This window comes from Raphanus sativus, unplaced genomic scaffold (assembly GCF_000801105.2).
Source record: "Raphanus sativus cultivar WK10039 unplaced genomic scaffold, ASM80110v3 Scaffold2036, whole genome shotgun sequence".
Lineage (NCBI taxonomy): Eukaryota > Viridiplantae > Streptophyta > Magnoliopsida > Brassicales > Brassicaceae > Raphanus > Raphanus sativus.
This window is the reverse complement of record NW_026617345.1, coordinates 882-17,790: the sequence shown is the minus strand read 5'-3', so window position 1 is coordinate 17,790 and position 16,909 is coordinate 882. Positions and strand designations below refer to the sequence as shown.

The following is a 16,909-nucleotide window of genomic DNA, read 5'->3' as shown; positions in this document are numbered from 1 at the left end:
AAGTCTGAGACATACATACCTTAACCTATTGAGTTTTCTTCAGACAAAAATAAATAAAATAAAAATAAACCGAAAACCGGAGACAACCAGAACTTAAAATGGTTTGATCTAGTTCCGGTTAGATTCCGTGTCTAACAAACAAACATAACGACGTTTTTAATGGTTTTGGTTCTTGTCGTCTGGGTTAGTGTTGGTAGGTGGAGGATTTGCATTTGCGCCTCCAAGTTGCAGAGGGAAGAAGAAAGACTCTCACCAACTCTGTTTCTCCTCCTTTTAAACATTTTATCTCTTTTGCTTCGACCCTCACATCATGGCGTCTTCTCTCACCTCCAAATCCATTCTCGGATCCACCAAACCCGGTTCTTCTTCTCTCTCTCCAGACCTCCGTCGTCTCTCTTCTCCCGCCGTCCAGATCTCTATCCGAACCCAAAACAAGAAAAACCTCCGTGAGTCTTGTATTTTCTTTTAATGGTTAAAAGTTTGAATCTTTAGCGAAACCCACGTTGCTTTTTAGTGATTGCAATTGATTTAGATGAAAAAGTCGAAACCTTTATGAGTTTTGGGGTTTGTGAATTGGCAGAGATACAAGCTACTGGTAGCTCATATGGGACTCATTTTCGAGTTTCCACCTTTGGTGAATCACATGGAGGAGGTGTTGGTTGTATCATCGATGGATGTCCTCCTCGGATACCACTCTCTGAATCCGATTTGCAATTCGACCTTGATAGGAGGTGAGGAGCAAAACCTTTTTTCACATTTATGTTTCTGAACATGATCCATTGATGTTGGTTTGCTTTATTAGGAGACCCGGTCAGAGCCGGATCACGACTCCTAGAAAAGAGACTGATACTTGCCGGATATCTTCTGGAGTCTCCGAAGGTCTGACATATTGTATTTGATTCACAGCTTGAGTTTGGTTTGGTTTCTCACACGTGCTCTCACTGTCATGCAGGGATGACCACAGGAACTCCTATCCATGTGTTTGTGCCAAACACAGATCAGAGAGGACTTGTAAGCTTTTGACATCATTATGCACATATGTTGACATTTGCATTAGGAAAGACAGTATAAAATTTTCTGTAGATTGTAAGTTTTAAGAATCTCGCTGTATTTTCAGGATTACAGTGAAATGTCGGTTGCTTATAGGCCATCACATGCTGATGCAACTTATGACATGAAGTATGGTGTCAGATCAGTACAGGTGACTACTTATTTTCTATTTGTTTAAATTATTTATATGTTAAAGGTAGTTAGAAGGCAAATGCTCAGTTCAACTTACTTCAAGTGTAATTTATTTTTCAAGGGTGGTGGAAGATCTTCAGCTAGAGAGACCATTGGAAGAGTTGCTCCTGGAGCTTTGGCCAAGAAAATTTTGAAGCAATTTGCAGGAACTGAGGTTTGTTTTACTTTCTGATTCTGTAAACAGCACTGCTCTAGAATCAGTTATTCTTTATAGAATCCTTTCTGACGTTTTTTTCTGTCTTGAAAAGAGGACGCCCCTTGTCAATTTGCTTACATTTGCTTGTATCTATTACTTTTTCGTGTTTCCAGATTCTTGCCTATGTCTCTCAAGTCCACCAGGTTGTACTTCCAGAGGATTTGGTAGATCACGAGAATTTAACACTTGAGCAGGTGCGCATTGATTTTGGAAGCATAGCTTGTTTTTGAACGAATCTCATAAATGATTCTTGATTTTGAATTTTGTGACTTTCATGCACCATTATAAACCTTTTTCCTAATAACTCTAAAGTGTTGCCACTTCTTATTAAGGTTCTTTAAGTAATAGTCTTTCTTCATTTTTGCTCTATCTTCCAGATAGAAAATAATATTGTGAGGTGCCCTAATCCCGAGTATGCTGAAAAGATGATAGCTGCCATTGATGCTGTGAGGACTAAGGGGAACTCTGTTGGTGGTGTTGTGACCTGCATCGTTCGGAATGCTCCACGTGTAATGAAATTCACTCTACCATTCAAATAGTTTAATCTGTGCTTCTTCCTGAAGTTTGGTTGCATGAACTGTTATGCACAGGGGCTTGGTACACCTGTTTTCGATAAACTTGAAGCAGAACTGGCAAAAGCTTGTATGTCCTTACCTGCAACAAAGGGATTTGAGTTTGGAAGTGGCTTCTCAGGTATGCATAGTAAAACTTTGCTCTTCTTTAGCTAATTGAGCAGTAAAAACTCATACGCATGAATCCACAGGTACTTTTCTGACTGGTCTTGAACACAATGATGAGTTCTATACCGATGAGAACGGAAGAATCCGGACAAAAACTAACCGATCCGGTGGAATTCAGGTTGGTTATGTCTTGTGTGTGTTTAATATGTCAACAGACTAATTGATAAGTGTAAGCTGATACTGGTCAATTTGCTTAGGGAGGGATATCAAATGGTGAGATAATAAACATGAGAGTAGCCTTCAAGCCAACATCTACAATTGGAGTAAGTTTGTGATGAACATAACAAAATGTTTACTTGGTAATCATCAGTAAACACATTGATTGATGTTCTCCTTCCATATGTGCAGAGGAAGCAGAATACTGTAACAAGAGATAAGAAAGAAACTGAGATGATTGCACGAGGACGTCATGATCCTTGTGTTGTCCCACGAGGTTATTGCATAAACCTGGAACCCATTGTACTGATGTTATCTTTTACCACTAAGGATTTTTGATTTTGGATTCTTTTGGGTTTTGTGTGCAGCTGTGCCAATGGTGGAAGCAATGGTGGCTTTAGTTCTTGTGGATCAGCTGATGGCGCAGTACGCACAGTGCCATTTGTTCCCGATAAATCCAGAGCTGCAGGAACCTCTTCGGACAGCTTCTCCTGTCGAGCTCGAGCAGCTGCAAAATGCTGCTGCTTTGTAAGCAAAACTTGAGAAGATAAGTGTGACAGAGAGGGCTTCGCTTTTGTTGTGTGATTATTTTGAATAAAGAGGTTAGTTTTTTGTGCCCTGGATAATTTTAAAAGAACATTATTATTTTTTTTGGGGGTAAAATGATGATCTACTTCTGTATCCCTGCTTTTCATTCAGTTACGTCAATCGAAATACTTTTCTACTTCAAATGTATGTATATATATCAACGTGGGTGAGTGGTGATAAACACATTACAAAATTGTTTACTTTACTTCTTGTCATCGTCTTTGTTCGGTTGCTGAGCCACCACTTCAAACCACAACTCTTTTAAGGCTACGGATCTGCGAATATGTCGTGAACAGCAGGATGAGTCCAGGACCCTTTGTGCTATAATCTGAGAAAAATTGTACAGAGCTTATATGAAGGATTCCAAGCATCATAGAAGGACAAAGCACATTAAAATCAAACATTAGTTTTAGAAAAGAACATATGGTGAATCACATCGTAATCAATTGTTAAATGTCTTTCAACCAAATCCTTGCAACGAATTTTTGGTTAAACATACAAAACTCATTCAAGTCTGGACCACCGACGAGATCACCGTAACAAAAAAAAAAAATTCCGACCGAAGTTAGAGTAACACTTGAACCGATATTTTTCTTTTACGGTCCGAGTCGACCGACTTAACTACGTTATCAATCCCACCCACCAAAAGACGAATTTACAAAGTTACCCCCAAAAGAAATTCAAAATTACTCAACAGCGTCGTCGTTGCTTCCTCGCCAATAGCCATTTTTCGCGTCCTCTGACCTCTCGCCGTCTCTTTGGAACGGACGATTCAATCACCGATTGGCCGAGATCTGATCCTCAACCTCTTACACGGAAGGAAGAACTGCTTTCGACTACAATGGGATCGCCTTCTGAGATCATCGACATCGCTACTAGTGCTCGGAGAATAGGCGTGGACAATCGCATCTCTCTCAAATTCTACTTCAGAATCGCAGATAACATCCTCAAACAGGTCTCCTCCACTTTCAATTTTGAGCTCTGTCTTTGATTTAGGGTTTCATTAGCTTCTTCTTTCTCTGAACGTTTTTCTTTGTTAGGCCAACATATTTCGAGCTGAGAAGAATATAATTGACTTATATGTCATGCTTCTGCGTTACTCGAGGTGAGCAAGATTGAACCTTTTGACACTCTCTTTATTGCAGAATTTTAACTATGTTTTGTTTTGTTTTATTTTCACTAGCTTGGCTCTGGAGACTATACCTTCCCATCGTGATTACAGAACATCTCTTAAAAGCAACAAAGAGTATTTGAGAATGGTAATCGAACTTTATTATATGTATAATCATTATGATCCTCCCCCACTGCCAATTGTTTGTTTGATGTGAGTTTTTTTTTGTCTGTTGTTAGAGACTATTGGATGTCTTGGCTGAGCTGGAGAAGTTGAAACCAGTTGTACGGCAACGGATCGAAGAACTCTATCCCAAGCCTTTACCTCGGTATAGTCTGCAAACTCTTCCACCAAATGGTTCTCAACGCTGGTCTTCCGCTGTAAAACCATCGTTGAGTAGCTATGATCATACAAAGGTGTCCTCTTTTTACTCTCATTGTTTTCCCTTCTTGTTTGTTTCAGAAACTTTTGGTTTCAATTAGTAAAAGATGAGACTGTGGCACTAACTTTTAAGCTGCAGTAGAAACGTTCTCTGCTTTTTTTCTTTTTTTTTGTTATATATGTTTCTCTTGTTCGGTGTAGGTAATAAATCCTTCTGTTCACAGTGGTGGCTACATGGGTTCCAGGGGTCAGCAATTCTTGAACGTTCCACCAATTGAACAGCGTTTCAGAAATATGTAAAGTCTTTCAGTTTATGTTTCTTGATGCTGGAAGATCTAAGTTGTATTTCTTACACTGCTTTCCTGGTCTCATGGTCTTGTCTCGTTGTTCGTTTTAACTGCACTATTTTCTAGGTCAGTGAACTTAATCCGACCTACAGAAGAAACCCTTTCCAGGCATTCCATCTTGGGTCCAACTGGACTCCGTGCACAGTGGCAGCCTCCGAAGAATGACGTAAAGGTATTCTATAGCATCCTACTTTCTTATCCACTTCTTTCACACAAAGCTGATGTTCTTTTTTTTCTGTATTATCAGGTTCAGTATCCAAGCAATATAGATTTTTCGCCTGTTGAAATCCCAAGGTTAGACATTGTACATTTCCATTCTGCATATCAGGGGATTTTCGCCCACTTTCTCTCCCTCGTTGCTTGATAATCTATTTGTTAACCTTTTTCTATTGAATCTCTCTATGGGGACAGCTTCCGACAACAATCCGTGGATAGCAAGCCTATGATAACAAACGGCAGTAGCAACGAACCCGAGAAGCCAATTGTGGAATCAAGCTCTACTCCAAGTGAAAAAATCCAGAAAAATTACACGGAAGAACTTTCTTCAATGATTTCTTTCGAAGAAGAAAAGGAATGCGTTAATGATGATAATAACATCATTAGGCAGCCTTCACCACCTCCAGTACTTGCAGAAGTTCAAGACTTGGCTCATGGGTTATGTCATGAAGCTAATGAAGTGGAATGTAAGATAGATAACTCCTTGCCAGATGAGTCTCTACGGGCGGAATCTCCTCTTCAACTCCATATTGTAAGTTTGCTAAAGTGCTTGCCTCTTTTATCTATTGTTGGTCCTATATGACACCTAGTTTTTGTTCATGGGTCTTTACATATCATTGCTTTCTTTTATTTTAACAACAGGCAACGACAATGATGGATGCCTTTATGAGGCTTGCCAACTCGAACACCAAGAAGGATTTAGAGACGTGTGGTATTCTTGCTGGTTCACTAGTGAGTTGTTATATGCCTTATATCTTTCTATTTCTCAAATCTGAAAAAAGCGGTTCGAAAATCAGCAAATAATAAATTGTGAATCACTTGTGTTCAGAAAAACCGAAAGTTCTATATTACAGCTCTCATCATACCAAAACAAGAATCAACATCTAACTCGGTAAGCTCAATCTTGTATTGGTATTCAACTTAGTTAACTCATTCATAAGATATTCCAATCTTAAACACATTTATCTCGTTCTCTCTCTACAGTGTCAGGCCACAAACGAAGAGGAGATATTTGAAGTACAGGACAAGCAATCCCTTTTCCCACTTGGATGGATCCATGTGAGTAAAACATATACTATGATTTTGTATATCTAAAATTTTAATGATAGAAGACCAGTCTTCTTCCTTAAATATCATTTTATTGGTTGAGACAATATATTCATTTACTGACTCGTTAATCACTGTCTCTATTTCTTCAGACGCATCCGACACAGTCTTGTTTCATGTCATCCATTGATGTCCACACACACTATTCATACCAGGTACTGGAAATAATGGTTCCAAATAAAATGAGATCGATAATGTATTCATCTCTGTTTGCTTATACAATGCTTGTCAGATTATGTTACCAGAAGCTGTGGCAATCGTTATGGCGCCTCAAGACTCTTCAAGGTAATTAATAAACAAAAGAAAAGACCAAAAGATTCTTTCTGTTCCTAATTGAAATGATTCCATGAAATGGTTTTTTTTTGTATAGGAAACATGGAATATTCAGGCTGACAACTCCGGGAGGAATGACGGTGATAAGGAATTGTGACCAGCGAGGGTTTCACGCACACAGTTCTCCGGCAGACGGAGGACCAATTTACAATACGTCTACGGAAGTTTACATGAACCCTGATCTCAGGTTCGATGTCATTGATCTCAGATAGCATTATTTGCACGTTTGAAAATGAAAACTGTGTTCAGTAAAAAAAAACCCATCTTTCTTTACGATTGTAACTATATTTGATTGTATATCCGATTTTAATATGGGCTACGTAATTTCGTGTACAACTGACATGTAAAATTGCAATAACTTTTTGTTGTAAGTTATTACCACTTGATTGTTAATCAAAAATGGGGGAAAAAAATTTATGAATCTATCTTCGTCCTGCGGTCACCTACTTGTTCTTCTTTGTCTTGTCTTTCGTAAGATTGATCCTAACCCAAACGTAGAAGGACCATTAAGGACAGGAATGACCTCCTCCTTCAACTCTTTTTGCCGCGTGCGTTTGTGGCCTAAATCGACACGCTTGTTTAGGAGATAAAGAGGAAGAAGTAGAAGAAGGCATATGGTTGTTAACATCCTTCAGCATTGCTCTCAGATGCATTGTTAACATCAGGAAGCAAAGATGCAAGTCCAAGAATACACTATTAAAGACTTTAAGATCATTATCATAGCTTGTCAATCCACCCGGTTCGTTCTTGACATGGAGAGACCGACCAAAGAAACATACTCGAGAACAAGAAATTCTCTATGTTATAAAATGATCTTTACATAAATCATAGTCATTAACATACCAGCAATGGCAACAATTTTAAAACATAACAGTATATGAACAAGATTCAAGAAACCTTTAATGCTTGATGCAAAAAGAATGGATGAAAAGTTACAGAGAGAGAGAGAGAGGACACTGAAGCAACTGCATTCCTAGAAAAATAAACAGCTGGAGATTACAATTAGTCTGGTGATGATACATACAGTCGTAAAATTATGAATATAAACTTGAGATTGAGAATGGGTCAAGAACCAAAGAAGTGAAGACCTTTTGTCACGTTTCCACAGCTTCAGGGACATTATATGAATCTATTGTTACTTCTTCTGATAACCACAATCCTGGAAAAATCGTCTGCAATTTCCAAAGAGAAAATCAATTAGTTGATGTATCCGACAGACCAGCAAACCAAGAAAGTTTCCGACAAGAATGCATACATTGAGTTTCTTCTGAACAATCCTTGGTCTCTTCTTAGGTCTCCTCGGAGGTCTTTTCCCAATTATAATTGAGAAATCCTCTTCAATCTCTGCCTTCAATAAAGAAACGGAGAATTTCAGTTTCTCATCCTTGTCCCTTTCTTCTTCATCGATACCTCTCTTCATACCCGGCGATTCCTCACCGGGTTCAGCTCCTCTAGTCCTCAGATTCCACGGCCGAGCCGTCGCCACAGCTCCAGCGGTGGAGACGGATCTGATGGTTGCGTGATCTGGAGATGGATAAGAAGGGTGATGGGAATGCGAAGGTAGATTGACGCATCTGAGGAACCTCTGCTGACCCCAACGAAGATAAGGTAAGGTGAAGTTGTGGAGGCGCTTCGATCTTTCTGGAGGAGGCTCCATTCAAGAAACTTGGCGTCGCCTTCTTCTTCTTTTAGCTGTTTTGGAGAAGGTTCGATTTTTCGTCTTCTTCTATCTTGTCTTGCCTTTTGTTGAGCTTCGAGCAGTTCAAAGTTTTTCCGTATTTATTCTCCGAATTGATCTGTGTTTTTGTTTTGGGAAATTGGGCCTTATGACATAGAAAAGAAAAGCCTAATTACTTATAGTGAAATATAAAAAGTGGCTATTGTTCACACACATTCACAAAATAAAATTTTCGTTGCTATTATTAAGAAAAGTGAATAGATTTTTCTAAAACAGATTTGAGCGATGAAGACATAAAAGATTATGTTTCCGGAAAATTTTTGTGGAGGAAAAGACTGTTTTAGAAGGTTTTGTTGGTGACGGAAAGGAAAGGTTTCTCAGATTTCAAAAGCGACAGTAACAAGAACATTGGAACATGTACGTATCTAAATTTACAGGAAATTTCTATTGTATGTGAGAGAAGATGAACAATTTTTGTTATTGTATTCTATTCTTTTATATTCATATAGAATAAAAATGTAAACAATGTATATTTTTATATTTTGTTATGTGTTCTATTCTACTACTATACTATTTAATCATGTTCTATTCCATTTGACGGTTAATAAAAATACTATATTTTGTTTAGAATTATAATTTGTAATTTTCTTAAATTCTAACTATATTTACATGTTTTCAATCTTTAAAAATCGTATTGTGATCTATATCGTATAGCTTAATATTACATAATATAATTTAGTATTATATAATATTATGTATTTTTTAGATTTTAATATTTGGGATTAGGGTTTATATTTGGGTTGTTTAATGATTAGAGATTATGATTTAGTATTTAGAAGATGAAAGAATATGGTTGGGATCAGCATTAACTTCTTACATGTAATCACATTCATTTCATAATTTCACCAATATGTACTACGTTATTTATTTTGTTCCATTCTATTTGGGTTTAGAGTTTATATTTGAGTTTATGGTTAGTACTTGAGTTTAGGGTTTGCTGATTAGAGTTTAGGGTTTGATATTTAGGGGTTGTGGTGGGATTAGGGATAACTAGGGTTGGGATATGCTTAGTATTTAAAAATTGTAGGTAGGGTTATAATCTTATACTATTTCGGTGATATGGAATATAATATTCGGTGCATATGTATGTGGTTAATAAATGTATACATAGATGACTCCACCAAGAGAAAGATATCATCTACTCTCTCACTTGCAACTGGAAACTTTTTAAGCGACGGGGCATAACCAAATAAAATGGGACACAAATGTCTGACATTTAATTATGTCAAAATCAATGTTACTTACCTTATCTCTCAAATATGACTATTACACAAATAAGTCCTTGCAAATATTGGTTTACTTTTGAATTTGAAAAAATCTCGAAAATGCTAGAGAATACTTCTCGAAAAGTCTTCTGAATAAACATGTTAGTTTTGCTATTGCCTGAAGTTTGTCAGAAATTTGACTTTTTATAAAAGACTTTTCGGGAAGTCTTCTCGAAGAAAGTCTTCTAAAAGTCTTCCTAAAATCTTCTTTGCAGTTGACTTTATTCGACTTTTCCAGAGAAGATTTCTCTGGATGTCTTTCGTCGGAAGACTTCTAAAGAAGTCTTCATTCGTAACCGAAGGTTTGACCAAAACTCAGGATAACATTTGAGAAGACTTCTAAATAAGTCTTCTCATTAATATTAAATGTTTTACTATTATTTTCATTTGCAAAAGTAACTCACGCAGACTTCTTACGACAGTGTCAGAAGACTTCGGAAAGACTTCTATAGAAGTTTTTCCCGAGAAGTCTTCTATAAAAAGTCAAATTTCTTACAAAATTTGGTCAATTTCAAAAGTAACCTGTTTATCCTAGATTTTACTATCTAGATTCAGATTCCGAATATCCTATAATAAGTCTCAGACCTACGTTAGCTTATTGAGTTTTCTTTAACAAAGCTTGGTTGACAAAAATAAATAAAACTAGATTTTGATCTGCGCGCTCGCGCGGATGTATGTTCTGATAAATTGTATTGCTATTTTTTTTTTCATGTCAATATTAGAACTAAGCAAAAACCCTGAATCCCAAAAAGTCAATATAGAAGTTTTTCATGTCAATATAGAAGTTTTTCCCGAAAAATCTTCTATAAAAATTCAAATTTCTTACAAAATTCGGTTAATTTCGAAAGTAACATGTTTATCCAAGAAATCTTCTCCAGGATTTTTGTTTTTTTTAACAAAGGAAAGTTTGAAGACTTCTAAGGAAGTCTTCTTGATAAAGAACACATTTAGCGAAATCTTTTAAACGTCTTCCCGAAGTCTTCTGAAAATCTTCGCGAACAGATTTAGAAAAGAAAAGGTTTCATACCTTGAATTAATGAGATGACTTCTTATTTACAAGAGAGTACAAAGTATTTAGACTATAGGTTTGATATGTGAGAACTAGAATCCCTTTTTCTTATTTCTGGCTTTTCTTTTATAGGGATGGAGAGATATTGAAACGGTAAACCGATCTCTGGCGAATATCAAGCGTCTTCAAGTTTGTTTTTAATATTCCAAACTTCTTTATGTTTTGATAATAACCGTTTCAGTTTGGTGTTGGCTGTCATTCCAGCTCGGGATGGGCCTTCAACTTTCATGGACCTATTTTCTTTTAGACCGAATTCTCGAACCACATCCCCCTTATAATTGGTTTCATCGATGCGGTGGAGACTGGACCTATTTTCTTTTAGACCGAATTCTCGAACTACATCCCCCTTATAATTGGTTTCATCGATGCGGTGGAGACTGACAGGAGAAGAAGATTTCATTTGTGGCGGTAGAGAATAGTAGTTCTCATAAAATAACCACAAGCCATATGATTGATCTAAGATTTATTTACAATACACAAAAGAAACTATATATAACTGCAATCACAGAATTATCAATGTAGTTTACAGAGTCAGTATAAATTTGTTTTAAGTTGATGACCAAAAAAGAACTGCAACCGCATAGATTGTTTTTTTTTTGATGATTTTAGTATCTGGATACTCCGGAGGAATACCCGACTAAGGCCTAATGGCCGTCCATCAGACATCTGGGGATAGTCCGTGAAAGTTATCTAGGATGGCTGGGGATCGATGTTAATACATCAGTGGCCATACACAGTTGGGACATGAACTTTTCCGTAGTAAACCCAAAAATCCTTTAAAATAGTCACCACAAATTCACTAGCAGCCGCATTTCGAACCATGCACCTATCAGATACGATCCTAAAATGTGGTTTGTTCACTTGCCACCAGACCACTAATGCATGGTTGCTGCCGAGATTGTTACTCTATACAAAACATAACATGCCTCCTCAAAATAAATGACGAACATTATTAGTTAAGGATAATTTTGTGACATAAAGGTAACTGTTATCTGGCTTAGCTAGTTCTGAGAATATGACGGTTCCAAACCCCAAAATAATAATAGAATTGTTGGACTACAAATAAATTATATATGAGAAAAAAGAAAAAACTAAAAGTTTCTTATATGAGAATTTGAATTTCCTACCTCACGTGTTTAAACAAGTCCACGAATGATGTGAAAATTGATAGCTAGGAATTGAAATGTAGGATTAGCACAGAGACAGAGTAAACATATTTGGAAAATGTTTCAAAAGATAGAAACATACATAACATAATATACGTAGCATAACATGACATAACATTAAAGCATGATGATGATCATCATAATCACCACACACTATTATTCTAAACAGTAGTGTCGAGGACCAGACCCATTTTAACTAGTAATTAAACACTCATGATCAGCGAAACTTGTCACTAAATAATCATGATTAACAGTTTGGGGTTGCAACATTGCAACTGCTGGCGACTTTTTTGGCGTTTGGAGAGTTAACGTATTGGCGAAGGGCAGGGTTCCTCAGATACCCACAAAGGCATGGCTTCTGCTCTCTCAGCTTGGCGCAGCACGTTGCCGACGGGGGGGGAAGCAGACATAAACGCCGACGAACATGAAGTCAGTTCCGTCGGCGAGCACGTCACTCCCTCTGCCATCGGAATGTTTTCCACCGTCACCAGGAGAAGCGCTGCAGCGAGAGCTAAAATGGAACCCCACATCATCTTCACCATGTTTCTTCTTCTTTGATTCTCTGTCTTTGTGGTTGTTCTGCTTTCAGTGATCTGTATGTTTAATATCCAGTGAGAGTAACTTCTATTTATAGATAAGGAAAGTAAAGGCTTAGATTTCTTTTTATTTTATTCACCTTCTTATGATTATTATAATTACAATTGTTTATTAAGAGATCAAAACTAAATGTGGAGAATTAGTTAATTCATTTCTTGGTTAAGAACTTTCGTTCACTTCATAAAAATAAATCTTGAGCCTTGTTTAGAAATATTGCAAGGGCATCTCGAACCCTACTCCATTTTCTACTCCAAATATCATTTTGGAGTAAAATCCTCTCCAACCCCACTCCATTTTCAACTCCAAAATGGAGTAATGGCTAGGGTTACTCCATTTATGGAGTAATCTTACACATTACTCCATTTTGGAGTTGTACTTTTTTTATTTATGAAATGGTCTTTTAAATATTTAATGTTCTTATTTTTTATTTAAATAATATTTTAAAATGATACAATAACATAAGTTATTTCATTATTTAATAATTTGACATAAAATACATAACATAATTAAATAACAAAAATAATATAAAATAAATAATATAAAATAAATGATTTAAATATTCGATTTCAAAAAAAAATACTTGATTTAAGAATATCAAAGATAAAGAAACTCATTTTTCATTACGAAATGCATTAATCGATCATTTGTGGGGAAATATTCTAATGCTTATTATTGAACCAACTTATACATTATGTTTTATTCTATTTTTATGATTTTTTGTACCTTTTAATAATAAATGTTTAATTTAAATAAATTATATTTTTAAGTATTTTTGCAAACATAAAACAGTTGGGGTTAATTAGTAAACTTTTATAAGTATAAGATACCATTAAAAATTATTAACTATTTTTGGAGTAAAAAATGGAGTAATACATTGGAGTAAAACATCACTCTATTTAAAGTTGCACTATTTTGGAGTAAAATTTAGACTCTAATTCCTGTGACATCGCGCGACATCTTTTTTTTAATGAGTTTTTTGCGTAACGTATTATGATCTTTTACAAGATATATAAAGCTCGGTATGAGTATGACTGTATATGTTATATTCTCATAAAGAATTTGCAAAATTCTACCCTCTATTGCGTTGGCAACGCAGATATGAATTCATTACTTAGAACTAATATAAATATTCGAAAATAGAATCTATCGTCAAAGGCAGATCTAGAACCATATAGATGGAATCACAAACAATTTTTTATTGCATTTTAATGAGGGGACATACTATATAACTTAATGGTAAATACTAAAGAAAAAGTGCATAATTAGATGGAGGCACATGCTCCTATACACCAACCTTTGAGTCTGCCTCTGTCTACCATGGACCGCACATATTCTTAAAGATTGGTTTGAGTCCTTTCATACTTTATGATATTAATCAAAAAATAAAAATATGATTTTCTATTCTAAACTTACAAGTTCACTCATTGTGAATTAATCCCTTCTAATATTGTATGTTTTTTTAAAAAAGAACTTAAACTGTCTGTTTAATTTTGTAAACAAAAAATTATACATATATATATATATATGTATTCAAAACAATTAGAAAAAATTACATTGTGAGTCATTTATTGAGTTTGTATTCACACACGAAACAATTACAGTGAAAGACAATTTGTGAGTTTTATTGACACAATAGGACAGTTATCACTATTCAGACACTTTTGTCTAACTACATCATATTTTCATTTGTAAACTAACTAAATAATTTTGACAGCTAATACTCATTACACTAGCTAAAATAAAGTGGGGCCCTGTAATTTTCTTCTTCCTCTCCCTTTTTACAGTTCTCTTTAAATTTCGTAAATGAAATTTGTTTCTTCCAAATTCATTTTTTCACAGAAACTATCTTTAATTATTGTTTTTTTCTTTTTAAGCTATCTTTTGAGATATGACAAGATATATGATTGATGGTGATGTAGTAACGGCATATTCGACGAATACATCAACGGTAGTGACGTCGGTGACTCTGATCTTTGGATGTCGACTGTAGAGACGTCGGCGAAGGCAACATCCACGGTAGAGACGTCGGCGAAGGCAACATCAACGGTAGAAACGTTGGCGACTCATTATCTCACTTATAGCTGTCGCAAGAAGCTCGAGACATCAATGGCCACTTTTAGATTTTTTTGCATTTTTTGGTCCTTACTGTTTTGTATAATTTTGTGTTAACCCTAATGTACATGTATTTTTGGGAGTTTATGTACACGTAGATAGTGAAAATTATGTGTACATGTTTAATAATTTGTGTATAGTTTGATATATATTTGATTACAATAAAAACCAAATATAATTTGACACATTGTACACATAGATAAACATGCAACATAGTACACATGTATACACTTATTTGTGTACAACATTTACATTGTGCACTTATACTATTATCACTTTTCATTATGTACACAAATCAAAATCAGTTCTCAATATAAAAAGTATCATTTACAAACAAAACTCTCACCCCTGCACACATGCGTAATATTTGCACACATGTACACATCTTCCATTTATTTTTTTAAACGTGTATACTATTATCATGGTTGATTGTACATGGTTGATTGTATACGACTAGACACCGGATGTCACACATTAAAATATGGAAAATTATGCTTACACATGTACACTAATATATCATATAACCTTTCTTATATGTACACAAAGCAAAACATATTTCAAAAAGCATAAACTAATGTGCATGTATATAATTTGATACATTAGTAGCGTGATACAACTATACATATTCAAATATGGATAGTTTGATACATTGCCACATTGTACACATGGAAAAACACACAACATAGTACACATCCACACTTATTTATGTACACCACCACATTGTACACCTCTACTGTTATCACTTTCCATTAAATGTACACACCACCACATTTAACCATTTACATTGCATTTGAGTGTTAATTTTGTATCTGCATACATCCGCAATAACCAAATTAAAATGAATCACATCTCATCTATCATGCTATCTAATTGAATAATTTTGCAAGTTTCAGAATGTGTACAATCGTATGATGTCCATGTGTACACACAAATTTTACTATCATGTACAATGATTCACTTGTATAATATTGTCCACACGTATACAATAACAAATTTTGTTTTTGAGCAACAATAATAAAAGACATGTGTGTACATATGTAGAAACTTGAACAAATTAGAAGTTAAGACAAATGGACATGTTATTTTGTGTACACTTTGTATGTGTACATATGTACATCGAAATTAAGACAGATGGACAAGTTGTTCTATGTATACTTTGTATGTGTACACATGTACATCCAAATTAAGACAAATGGACATGTTATTTTTTGTGTACATTTTGTATGTGTACACATGTACATCGAAGTTAAGACAAATGGACATGTTATTTTGTGTACACTTTGTAGGTGCAAACATAATTTTATGTTTTATTCATATCTAATGATTTTTAGATTTGATTTCACACATGTAATTTATTTTATTTTCCAATGCATTTAAGAATTAATTATGAAAATATATTGCCCAATTTCATCAACAGAGAGTTGTAATACCTACTTGGTTTATTTTGAGCTTAATCAAAAAGACAATTGATTTTGTACATGACAATAGGTGTACACATGATTCTATGTGTTATGTATACTCTAATGATTTTTAACTTTGATTTTAGTTCATTCAATTGATTTTTCAATGCATTTAATTATGTGCATATATTGCTTAATTTCATTAACAGAAAGTTGTAGTACATAATTGGTTAGTTTTGAAATAAATCAAAGAAAAAAATGGAAAACATTAGAGACCAAAAAGGCACAATTAATAAATTTTGGGTTAAAAACGAAATTATAGGACCAAAAATGCAAAAAAAATCAAAAGTAGCCATTGATGTTCTCAAGCTTTTACAGTCTCGTAACTTCGATCGAGAGATGAGATAACGACACTGGAAATGTTGTTCAAATGCAAAAAAAAAAAAGATGATGAGATGAATCAACACGTCAGAGGAGATGATAAGGAAGACCACGACAGATCTAGGCTTCAGCGAAGTAGGAGAAGATGAGAAACTTTTGCGGCAAGAACTTCAGCGAAGTAGGAGAAGTAGGTAACACTGCTCAACTTCTTCATCTTCATTTTCTTTAATCTTTAAAACCCTTATAATAAAAAAAAATGTCTTTATCTTACCGAGAAAGAAAAAGAGAAAGAGAAGAAAAAACAAAATGAAAAATTGTAGGATCCATTTAGTTTCAATAATGCACACAGTTAGTAAATAGTTAGCTTGTGGTTTTGATAAACTACCTTAGGAGCAATAACTGTCCTAAGGTGTAATAAAAAACTTAAAAGTGTCTGAGAGTGAAAATAACTCCTATAGAAACTCAAAAAGTGATTCAGAATGTAAATTTCTCAAACAATTAAACGTATCTAACTTCTATGAAAAAAATATTTTCACTTTAAATTAATTAACCCCTCCCCTCATCCCTTTCCTTCCAAACATATATACCAAAAAGCATATTTATTTACTTAAAATATAATGATTTTAACTACGTCTTAGTGGTCGGATGGTAATATGGCGTTCCATAAATCTTACGAGGCTTAAATTTAAATTCGTCTATACTCAGATTACTGCAGCACGTGACCACTGAGGTATGCACACGCGTCCACAGTCCCCGGGAATTAA

The 16,909-nt window shown here is 35.0% G+C and overlaps 3 protein-coding genes and 1 pseudogene across 3 annotated transcripts; 2 read left to right on the top strand and 2 right to left on the bottom strand.

The window, feature by feature from the left end:
- Positions 1-172: 172 nt before the first annotated feature.
- Positions 173-3,122, top strand: LOC130505143 (chorismate synthase, chloroplastic-like). The gene is made up of 13 exons (XM_056999737.1): positions 173-446; positions 581-731; positions 803-879; positions 953-1,011; positions 1,118-1,201; positions 1,304-1,396; positions 1,552-1,632; positions 1,816-1,947; positions 2,029-2,131; positions 2,202-2,296; positions 2,376-2,441; positions 2,527-2,611; positions 2,703-3,122. The coding sequence occupies exons 1-13, from the start codon at positions 311-313 to the stop codon at positions 2,864-2,866; spliced, it is 1,326 nt and encodes a 441-aa protein (XP_056855717.1). The 5' UTR covers positions 173-310; the 3' UTR covers positions 2,867-3,122.
- Positions 3,123-3,635: 513 nt separating this feature from the next.
- Positions 3,636-6,842, top strand: LOC130505142 (AMSH-like ubiquitin thioesterase 1). Its single transcript, XM_056999736.1, has 14 exons — positions 3,636-3,877; positions 3,963-4,027; positions 4,106-4,181; positions 4,273-4,449; positions 4,616-4,710; positions 4,828-4,933; positions 5,009-5,055; positions 5,173-5,509; positions 5,620-5,709; positions 5,807-5,869; positions 5,962-6,036; positions 6,177-6,239; positions 6,317-6,369; positions 6,455-6,842. Exons 1-14 carry the CDS (start codon positions 3,764-3,766, stop codon positions 6,627-6,629), a joined length of 1,536 nt encoding a protein of 511 aa, XP_056855716.1. The 5' UTR covers positions 3,636-3,763; the 3' UTR covers positions 6,630-6,842.
- Positions 6,843-7,232: 390 nt separating this feature from the next.
- LOC130505141 (uncharacterized) lies at positions 7,233-8,265 on the bottom strand. Its single transcript, XM_056999735.1, has 2 exons — positions 7,673-8,265; positions 7,233-7,589 (listed from the first exon to the last, which is right to left on the bottom strand). The coding sequence occupies exons 1-2, from the start codon at positions 8,072-8,074 to the stop codon at positions 7,512-7,514; spliced, it is 480 nt and encodes a 159-aa protein (XP_056855715.1). The 5' UTR covers positions 8,075-8,265; the 3' UTR covers positions 7,233-7,511.
- A 3,429-nt stretch (positions 8,266-11,694) lies between these two features.
- On the bottom strand, positions 11,695-12,271 carry LOC130505144 (non-specific lipid-transfer protein 2-like; annotated as a pseudogene).
- Positions 12,272-16,909: the final 4,638 nt, after the last annotated feature.

Coding starts and splice junctions, on each gene's coding strand:
- LOC130505143 (XM_056999737.1), top strand. CDS start 311: ATGGCGTCTTCTCTCACCTCCAAATCCATTCTCGGATCCACCAAACCC. Junction 1,397..1,551: donor AGCAATTTGCAGGAACTGAG/GTTTGTTTTACT, acceptor TCGTGTTTCCAG/ATTCTTGCCTATGTCTCTCA. Junction 2,442..2,526: donor AGCCAACATCTACAATTGGA/GTAAGTTTGTGA, acceptor CCATATGTGCAG/AGGAAGCAGAATACTGTAAC.
- LOC130505142 (XM_056999736.1), top strand. CDS start 3,764: ATGGGATCGCCTTCTGAGATCATCGACATCGCTACTAGTGCTCGGAGA. Junction 5,510..5,619: donor CTCCTCTTCAACTCCATATT/GTAAGTTTGCTA, acceptor TTTTAACAACAG/GCAACGACAATGATGGATGC. Junction 5,870..5,961: donor AAGAATCAACATCTAACTCG/GTAAGCTCAATC, acceptor CTCTCTCTACAG/TGTCAGGCCACAAACGAAGA.
- LOC130505141 (XM_056999735.1), bottom strand. CDS start 8,074: ATGGAGCCTCCTCCAGAAAGATCGAAGCGCCTCCACAACTTCACCTTA. Junction 7,590..7,672: donor TTGTTCAGAAGAAACTCAAT/GTATGCATTCTT, acceptor TGGAAATTGCAG/ACGATTTTTCCAGGATTGTG.